The following is a 10,714-nucleotide window of genomic DNA, read 5'->3' as shown; positions in this document are numbered from 1 at the left end:
CAGGAATGCGCTCCGTTAGGACATGATTCATCCTGCATACTGCATGGGTGGCTGCTCGGGGAGAATTCTGACATTTGCATACGCCGAGACTTTCCGCTTCTCTGCTGCTCTAGAAGCCCTGTGCTTTTTTGGGTAGAGCATGTGGGGGGCTGCGCAGCAAGAAACCCCTCCTGGAGGGGATCTCCCCTGGCTGGAGCTGACCCAGCGGTGGTAGTTCTGCCCCCAGCTGTGTCCTGGGGCAGAAATGAGAGAAGATGCTTGCAGCCAGGCTGAAGGGTGGTTTTCAGCCTCTGTTTCAAGCAAAGCTGGGATGAAGCTGCTGTTCAGAGATCAATCAGGAATTTGGTATCTGCGGGGCAGGAAAAATATGATCTCAGTCCTACTCCTCAGGCAAAACCAAAGTGAGGCAAAGGGAAGTGCTGCAAGCAGGAGGGCTGAGTCATGCGCGCCGCTTCTGGGAACCAAAAGGAGTTGGGCAACAAAGCAGTTGTCTCTCCCTACCTTATGGCTGCTCCCGGGTAACTGGATTTACTTGGGCAGCTGCAGAGAGATGCTCCCAGGGCTGGGAGGCGGCTCGCTGCACTTCACTACCTGGACCGCATCAGCAGCACCACGTGGAGTGAGCGGGAGGCGGCTGCGATAGGTGGGACAGGTGGAGGGATGGGGAGTAACGGTAAGGACAGATAACGTCTTTGTGATTAAAAATATAATAGACCTCATCTTGCTTCCTATGGCCTAAATGCAATTTAAGGGGTGAAAGGGTGTTTTCCTGCTGGCATGTGCAGGCTGTTAAATCCCTCTAATATATATATAGCACCAGTGAGGGAAACTATTGGCATAAAACCCATAACTAGTCAAACCTGGTACTTGGATCACAGATCTAAAGGAATATGGTAATGTGTTTAAATCCTTTAATATCAAGAGAACATAAATTTCAGACTGTTTCTCAAAAGGCTGCCAAAACCAGGTCTGTTACCAAGTGCAACGTTTTAAAGAAAAATTCCAGCAAACCTAAATTTAGCAAATAGGAATTCACCTACCCCAAAAGAAATGCCTGACAGAGAAAGCATCCCAATGCCATGGGAGCCGTGACTAAATACTGACTAGTCCTAACTAGCAGGTGGAACTCTACTTCAATAGTATCTATCTAATTATGGTACAAATTTGGTTTGAGACACAGATTTAGTAGCTAGGTTTGATATGAAATAATTTATGGGTTTTAATTTTTCAGAAGCAAAATCCACTCAAGTCAACAGAAAGTCTCATTCTAGGTTAAACAGGCTTTGGATCAAATCCCTGGCGAACACAGGCACTCCCAGTTGCCATCACCTTCACAATGAGTCATTAACAGCCAAGTTTCTACTTCAGATTGCCTTCCTAACACAGAATTCAAAGTCCTCGTGTTGCATCCAGATAGAAATATTTACACAAGATGTGTATAAATATAAAGTTTATTCAGTATAGTGTTTAGAAAAATAAGTTCACATCATCTCAGAATACAAATAAAACACTTAATTGTCCAGGCACAAGCCCCTATTACAGTACAACAAACATACATACTTTAGATCTCTTTGGTTGGGTAATTAAGCACAGATACGTTTGATGATACCCTCTGGGGCGGCATCACCTAACAGTGCAGTAAAGTCTTCTGATTATTCCCTCCCCTAACGCGTACACATTCCGCTTAAGTTTCGTATTTGTTGTAAGGCACAATAAACCCATATCGCAGAAATAACTAGTTAGTTCTGGACAAACAGTACATGCAGCAACAGAACAAACATCCTCTGAATGTGAATCCCGAAGGCTAGAAGATTCACCCCCTCCTTGAGTTCAGAAATTTAAGAAGCTAGCTTTAAATTATATGAAACGTAAAAGTAAGGTATAAAATATCCTTCAAGATAATAACTGCTAGGAGATACAGGAAGACTTCAGGTCTCCTTGACTGTAAAATGTCATTCCTTTTGTTTCCAGAGTCATAAAACTAGTGTTCTTTTTATGATTTGAGATGCTTCTTGACCACAAGCGCAAGGCGATTCATGCCCCTGGGAGCCCTGCACGTGTTATTTCATACAAAACCAGAGGGATGCACCCTCTTGGTTGTTCACCTGCTCTTGCTAAGACAAGTGCACAGGTATGGGAAATCTATTTACGGGAAAACCTCCCGTGCACACGGGGCCAAATTCTGCCCTGCTTAATTTAACTGGAAATAGTTACTGAGGTGATTTTGCAGGATTTGAAGTCAGAATCTGTCTTGTTAGTGTAATTAATCTCAAGATTGATAGTAATAATAGTAATAAAGGTGGTTCCAGCCTTACTTCTGGGTAAAGCAACTTTCTGGATGAGTCTTCCTGAATCCACAGGGTAGGGTAAAGCAGTAAATGGGAAGAGGTATATGCTTTGATAGACTCGGCCACAGCCAAGTGTCAGCCTCGCGCACTGGTTCATGCCACCACCACATACCGGCCCAAATCCGTCCCTGACCCAACTCCAGTGAAATGAATGGACCACGTTCTCGGCTGGTGCGAAAGGATATTAAAGCCAACGGAACTGTGCGAGTTTGGTCCAGCCGAGGATCTGGCTGAGAGACCGTAGAATGTTTTGGGATGGAAGGGACCTTTAAAAGTCATCTAGTCCAACCCCCCAGCAGTGAGCAGGGGCAATGTCCCTGACTGATGTGGCTGAAATGTCCTTTTAGGTAAGACCACAGGAATAATGCTGCAAACAGCCCAGACAGAGCTTTCAATATATTTCAGGTTCTCTGCAAAACTCTGGGTGAAACAGAGGCAGCTTTAACTAAAAGTAGTAAAGAACAAAGGGGTTTTTAACATCATGCTTTATAGGAACTTGCTTAAACTTGGAAGCATGTTTTCCAAAGTTGAGTATGGGACCAGAAAAGTAGTAGAATTTGGCAATGTTTCTTGTAAGATTTCCAGTGGACTTACGAACATAACGTGAAATTGAAATGATCCTTTATTCTCATCCATAACAGAGAGGGAGGGAGAAGGAACACGTATGCCAGAGAGACATACCTTCCGTTTAGACAACAGAGTGTGATAACAAGGACTGTCTTTGGGGCCTGGACACTCGCTCCCACTCACGTGTGTGGGACGAGCATCTGAACCCCCTGAATACCGTGTAAAATCCTCAGTTTGGGAATCAGTGGAGCAATGCCTTATTTACAGCAGCCAAAGATCCAGCCCCAGATGCTTTTCAGGACTTTGTGTACTGTCTATTTAGAGCAGTTAGCCTGCTTACTTGAGGGCCACACAATAAAAACTGACCCTTATTTTACAGTAGGAGTAAAACTACTATTTAAATATCTATTTTAAAAACATTGTACCGTGCAATGAGTCTTTATATTGTGCATATGTACCTGCAGAAAACATGAGGTTATAACTACATTATCTGGAGGGAATGACACTTCTTTTCAATGGGAGAAAGAAAGAGTAAAACATAATAATAAAATAAGTTACTTGATATCTGGAAGACTAGAATAGATTAATCTTACTTTGTCCAAAACCACTGCTTTTATGTACATCCTCCACTCCCACTGAAGAGTGGGAAGTCTCCTATTAGAAGTACCAGACACTCCAAGATACGCGCCACTGTAACAACACACACAGTTTTCACTGTGCAGCAAAGCCATGGAATTCAGAGCCACAGTAACACAACAAATGCAAAGGAGGAAAAATTTAAAAAAAAAGTAACAGGTACTGGCATAACACCACAGTCTTTTCAGTTGTAAGACCTGATCGCATCAACAACTGAGAGAGTGCTCTGAAAAACTCTCTAGCTTGCCTCCAACTTTAGTCCAGGCTTTGCTGATGAAATGTTAAGCCTCAAACCAATTCCTTCAGAGCCACGCGCATGTTCTCCATTAACACAACAAAGATACAGGGTCCTTCTAACCTTCCGAACGGCTGAACAAATTCATGCAAAGCAGATACAGCTACCGTTATCGCCATCATCATCACCTTGCTTTTATGGGTGTAGGTGGGAAGCAGATGCTCATAGTGGAGCCCAGCAAGCAGATAAACAAGCAGAGAGAATTCTGGACTATCTGATTCCCTGCTCACACCAATATCCCCTGAATATCAAGGGAAGCTGTGCCAGGGGAACATATAGCTCCACGTTCTGCTTGTGATCATCTTTGCTTTAAAGCACTTGCCTTCAACACCCTTTTCGCTTGAGAGTGTGTGGGGACAGCCAACTGCTTACGGGCTGCTTCTGTTTGAAGAGCATCAGTGACTCGATGCAGCTGCAAAGTGCACACCTTGCAGGCTTGCTCCTCGCTTTCCCCATACTTTTCCCTGCAGCCCTAGGGACTCTGGCTCGCAGCGCGGACTCCAGTGCTTACCGACAGAGCTCAGCTTCGAGGTTCCACAGAACGCCTTGCTAAACACGCTGTACTCAATATAGTGCAAAACAATAGCGAGGATGCCTATGCCATGCTCACGGCACACAGGAAAAAAAAAAATCTTCATTCCTCAAAAGGCTTTCCACAGAACCAGCTAACAACAGAGACACAAACCGACTGGGATGTGCTGCCTCTATTTTCTTTCCTTTCTGTTGTTTTTTTTGTCCTTTTAGAAGTGATCTTGTTTTGTCCTGAGCCTGACTCAAAGCCCACAGAAGCTTATGAAAACATTTCCCATTGCCTTCCGAAGGCTTCGGACCAGGCTCCTGGTGAGGATGAATGCATGCTTTAGTGTATGTATTCACATTAGAATAAAAAAAATAACCATGAAGATTAACAGCATGTCATTTTTATACACCTGCATTCTTCTTATTTTAAAGCTTAAGGATGTGCTTTTCCATGCTACAAAAACCCCTCTGGAGGAAAGCTAAGATCTGTTCCACCTGCCCAGAGCCCACCTGCTTCTGCTGTCCCTGGTGCAGTGCAACAGGGTTAAGGGAGAGGAGACCCATCCCCAGCCAGGCAGAGAGCACCGCTGCTCCCACGAGCCCTTTGGGCAGCTGCAGTTCCCTCCATTGCCCCCCACACTGCTTATTCTGGAAGGATACATAAATACACGCTTAAGTGCACTCCTGGACGAGGGCCTGCTTGCTCTGACAGCAGCTGAAGCCCTCCCACAAGGGCTATTTGGCCAACGGGTCCGTGTAAACATGGGGCTCCCTTCCCCGGGCTGCCCGTCCAACCTTCCTGCTCATCTGCCTGAGGCTGGAGCCAAGACCTTTCCCTCAGCACAAGCTCTGCCCGTGGTCACTCTCCAGGCTCCTCCTGCCCTGCCAACATGGTGCGGAAGGATCTACCTGTGGCTCTCTGCACCGCTAGTAAATGTCATCCATGACAACCGAGCAACAGACGGTTTTCTTACTCATGCAAGTAGGGGCACCGAAGTCAGCGAGGCTACTTGCAGAAGTAAGGCATCAGGATTTGGCCCTGAGGACGGATATTTGCAAATCAGTGTTTTTATTCCTCCTGCCACTGTGCTTTAGTAACAAAGATAAGGCCACTAGGAAGAAAGGCACGTGGAATTCTGTAAAAAATACACAAAAAGGTTCAACTAATTCGCAAATTACTAACAAAACAAACAAAAGAACCCCTGAACACAAAGATGGAGGGGGTGGACACAGGGACCTCCTGGGTTTGTGAGGCTGGGAATTAATTTTCTAGTTTCAGTGTGATTAACATTTTACTTTTACAGTCTATTGCTTGAAAAACTACAAAAAAAGTAAAACCTTGTCAGAAACAACTACGTTTACTTCCTGCTCAAACAATAAAAATAAATTAAACAGCCAGAAAACGTTTTCCTTTTCAATGCATTGTGTCTAAAGTGAAAGGGAACATAAATAAAATCCATTGTACTAATTTTAAAAAAAGTCTCCTTTATAAGAACTGAAACAATATTTACATTCATACTGGAGAGAAAGCTTCTGAGTTGCATAATTAGAGCTTCAAATGATGCTTTTCCTGGTGCAGTGACAAAATGCTAGCCATAGCATTTAGAAACCTGTAAATGTTTGATGCGACATTTTTGGTTTGAACTCAAGCCTGCCGGGAAAAAGCAAATGCACCAGTAACAGTATTATTTATGATTTTGTTTCATTTCTTAACCTCAAACAACATAAAAGTAGCCGGTGAGGTATCGTCTAGAGTTCCTTAAAAATTTCTCAATGCCCATGGACTATAAGTAAACAGCAAAAATGACTGCATTGTTTCTACCTTTTCGGAGAGAGATTTTTGTCTTCTATCTAAGGTTAGGAGTGTATACTTACTGTTGAGAGTACGACGTACTATGGAGAGTCTAGTTAAATTATCATGGTAGTATCTCTTATCCAAACCTGTACCCATTCGCTCAGTCCTTGCCCCGATGTTTCCTTTCTCCTTTTATCTGCTTAAAAGAGAATACTGCATGCAAACCAAGCATGGCAACCTAATTCCATTGCTGGAGATTCCTCTGTACACTGATTCAGTCTATTTAAATGTTCTTCTGTTTTCTTTGAATGAAAAACAACAAACACCAAAACAAAACCCCAACCCAAACCCCACTTGGTGCTTGTTAGGGCCTCAACAGGAGACTTATCTATTAAAATAGAAAGCAAGAAAAAAAAAAGTTACAAGTCTTGCATATCTTCATCCATCTGAACTGTCTGCAGTTTGGCAAGTTCTTTTTTGTCTGTTTCCAGTTCTTCACAAACCGTGTCAACCATGTTACTCATAACATACTTGGATTTGGAATCCAGCATCATTAAATTGCCAGTAGACTTGCTCTCAGAATTCGGTAAGAAATTCTCTTTGACGTCAGGCACGGCTTGCAGAACCAACCTGTGCTCTCTGACAAAATCTTCATGTACTTGTGCAGAGGAGTGGCTGACACGGTCTCCGCTCGTAGAAACTATTTCTCCAAGCGCGGGCTGTGCTGTAGAAATGGACAAAAGGTCTTGACTGGTAATGAGGGAACAGTTCTGAAGGGTTGCATAGTTAGTGTTGCTGATAGATATCACGGTAGAGGTACTGGTCACGGGTGATGACATGGACTGGCTCTCCGAGATACCAGAGTTCAGTTCTGCAGCATTTAAAAGAGTTGGTGGTGTGAGGGAAAAATTATGCGAGGGTGTTACATTCACTAACGAGGAGGCCAAGGACTGGAGTCCTCCACTGGATATATTTTCAGAAGACATGCTTACATTTAGTTGCGTGTTCTGACTGACTGGCATCAACTGAGAAAACACAAGGCTTCTTTCCAGTCCTTCTTGCTTGACAGAGCCTACTGCCTGGCCTGAATTGGGAACGGTATAAACCACTGCACTTGGAGTGAGTGGGCTGAAGAAAACTTTTCCTTGCTGCACTGTTGAAGATTCAGTCGTAAAGGTTCCTCCATCAGATGTGCTGGGATTTACTGAAACATTACCTACAGGAAGGTAAACAAAAGAAAAGAAAACACGGACTACAGTTGACAGAGAGTTGTGCAGGCAATTTGTTAAAGACGTTTTGGTCTCTTTTTATGTTTGCAGTACACACATGCAATGCAACAATGTTGTCTGTAACAGCTGAGAGAAAATTTGTTATGAAGAAATAAAAGCCCTTACCAGAAACTGCTTCCAGAGAGAAAAGAAAAAAACGAGGTTCTGGTATATTAGGTATCTTTCAGACTCTCATTAAGGGGCAAACAGTCCCCAGCCATGTGATTAAAATGAACATGCTTTGGCCTTCACTACTTGCCACCACTCAATTTCTGTCTAAGAATAGAAGCATGAAAAGCTATTAAAGATAGTTCAGTGACAGACTACAGCTTGTGTGTGGGAACCAGAGAGATTTCACATGAAATCCACAACTGCTGAGCAGTCAACCTGTAGAGAAAACACCAAATCCCAGTAATTTCTATCATGCTAACTAGGTAGTCTGCCCATCACTCGGATATATTGCCGTTCACCTTGCTTTATCACCTAGTTCTAAAAGCCTACCACATCCTCCACACCATGTGAAGTCACTCAGTGCCTGCCCACCCTCCCTGAAAGCCACAGCACTGCTCGAGCGGTGGTGTAACTAGCCAAAAAAAGAAGTGGCCAGAGATGACCTAAAGTTGGCTCTCAGGACTGCCTCGCACTTTAAACACCTCTTTTTCTCAAAAGCAGTTTAATTACCATTTTAGAGGCCACACTTGGAGACACCTGCATTTTTCAGCACAGCACTGAAGATGAATTTCTCACTCAGGGAGTATTTTAACTTTCTGCTCAGTTCTTTTAATCACTGATGATTTTTTGGAAGATGTTATACACAGATGTGTGAACTAGAAGAATAAAGCAAGGCAATCCGAAGTTACCCAGCAACAAGGTATCGTTTGCTGTGGTGTACTTAAAATAGCCTGCAGTACACTTGGAATAGGCAGCCAGCTATCCATACGCCTCGTGTTAAGAAAAACAAAAAGACATCAAAGCAGCAAATGCAGATCTTGAGTTTTCTCTGCACCAGGCTAGACATATGGTGGATCACTCTCTAGTGGGAATTTGTATTTTTAACAATGGGGAAATGTTCAGAGAGGAGCTTGTCATGAATCTTAGGTCTTTCAAATACAGTAGCCCCACACTACCTAAGGGACAGAACTTTCTCACCTTTGCTGGCTGACAGTTCGTGCCTTGGAGCGTGTGGATTAAATGGCTATTGTAATTATAAGTGGTATTTAGACTCTCTTTTTCATCTTGGTTAAACTGTGTGCCATTAACTTCCAGTGACTGCAAGTGCCACATTTTAGGATCTTGTAAATGTGCACTCATTTCAGATGTGTCTGTACACCTTCAGTATTCCTGCCTGTTATTACACCAAGAATAATTCACTCCCTACACACATTTAATTCAAATAAGCCAACATGAGCACAGTTTGATTTTCAGTATAGTATTCGCAGCTCCTGAAACTAGAGAGATTCATTCAAAGTTTAATCATTTTCATAACCAAAGATACAGTGGCTAATGAGTAACAAAGCTTTCAGTTGTGCTTTATAACTGACCTGTTTCAAAACAAGGATCCAGAACCAGGCTTGTGCTCCCTGGGATTCTTCCCAGCAGGCTGCAAGTTTCAGTCTATGGTATCTTAAGACAAACTCTAAAGGGAACCTGGGGAGGAGTCTGTATGCTTGGCAAGTGAACCTGTGATGACATATTTCCCTTGGACCGAGGGCACTTTTATCCAAATATCCTCACATTTTGTATCTACGAGCTATTGCATATTTCTTTTGTTTCCCTGCAGTTTAATCTTTCTTAATTATAGGACAGAAAATGTACGAGCACAACTTCTTAGTCTTGTTGTGTCTATAGTAATTTAAAAATTATTTTTTATGAAATGCTTTGGTTAAAAAGCAAAAAAACCAAAACAACCACCGCAAGAACAACAACGGTAACAGCTTCCAGCTGCTGCAATTTTCATTTTTATGAACCTTCTCATTAAAAGAATTCAACGGCAAATGGGGAATATTTTGAATTACTGAAACGTGTAAAATTCACAGATTTGTGAGGGCTGGAATCACAGGCTTCTGAGAACAGCATGAGATGAAAGGGGTGTAAAATACCAGACCTCCTTCTCTGCTCTTAGGAGAGTTGCTCAGCCTCCTCTAAGTCTGCCCACGAGCATAATCCACTACAAAGACAGGCAAAAGGTATTATTTGACGTAGTGTGTGCAGCCGTGGCTGACATACAATCCGGTACGTTGGAGGAAACGGACCACACTTTCTAACACGCCAGGTGTGCCCAATACTGACTTTTTCTCACACCTCCTACTGCAAGAGACAAAACTTTTACCTTGTGAAGCTGCCACAGAAACAGGAGGCAGCTGCAGAGAAGAAAAACCGATGCTTCCGTTCAGCAGCTGGCCATTTGTTCCTGAATTGGGGATCTGGACAATGCCATACTGGTTTATTTGGACAGGAGCAGTAAAAGTAACTACGGAGCCTCCATCTTGGGAAGCAGAAGTTTGTACGCCTTCCCTTTTCACCTCTGTGCTCGGTATCAATCCCGGGAATGAGACCGGGATGTTGCTGGGGCTGAAGGTGGCTGCCGCAGCATTGGGGACCGAAGCCTGAAGGAGTTTGAAGTCTTTAACATCTTCTGACGAAGATGACAGTATGTCAGTAATGGACACCCCGTTGCTCACAACGCTTGACATGGTTTTGGGCGAATTTAAGGTAACCGTCTGCGAAGCCCCCACGCTGAGTCCGTTGAGAATGACACCATTGGGTCCCTGAAGAAAAGAGCTACCATTGAGAAAGACAGGAGAGGTACTGGCAGGCACGAGGTTTCCATTCAACAAGACACCAGATGAGCTCAAGGCTATTTTAGTGTTTCCGAGCTGCTGCATGTAGACTGGCTCTGTGTGGCCAGGAAGGCTGAGGCCTGGAAGAGCTGGAGAGCGGATGGGGAGATAAATCCTCTTGCCCCTTACTGGATTCATCTTCTGTGCTAGGGTTGCCATCAGACTCGCTACGGGAAAAGACAGAGAGATGACATTGCATTACCACGGCGTGCCAGCGAGCTCTGCACCAAGGAGGGACTCCTCGCTTTGATACAGTTTGTGAGAGTTTTCCCGAATATATTTTACTGTGATTTGCCTTTACAAGGCACTTGAATTTCAAGTCAAGGGAGGAGTTTTCAGGTTTGTTTTTTTTTAAAGAAAAGTACACATCAAACCAAATGCTCGTCGAGTAAAGTAACTTTACAGACTGGGTTACGGACCCGTAAATACATCCCCCTCCCCACATC

At 43.6% G+C, this 10,714-nt stretch overlaps 1 protein-coding gene across 1 annotated transcript; it reads right to left on the bottom strand.

The window, feature by feature from the left end:
* Positions 1 to 6,579: 6,579 nt before the first annotated feature.
* Positions 6,580 to 10,467, bottom strand: LOC104278991 (homeobox protein SIX4-like). The gene is given in 3 exon segments (XM_009876127.1): positions 6,580 to 7,376; positions 9,758 to 10,350; positions 10,352 to 10,467. Coding segments are annotated over 3 exon segments (1,506 nt in total).
* Positions 10,468 to 10,714: the final 247 nt, after the last annotated feature.

The sequence above is a fragment of the Apaloderma vittatum genome, unplaced genomic scaffold, assembly GCF_000703405.1.
Source record: "Apaloderma vittatum isolate BGI_N311 unplaced genomic scaffold, ASM70340v1 scaffold31709, whole genome shotgun sequence".
NCBI classification, from domain to species: Eukaryota; Metazoa; Chordata; class Aves; order Trogoniformes; family Trogonidae; genus Apaloderma; species Apaloderma vittatum.
Note: the sequence above shows the minus strand (reverse complement) of the source record. Positions and strands in the feature narration are given on the sequence as shown.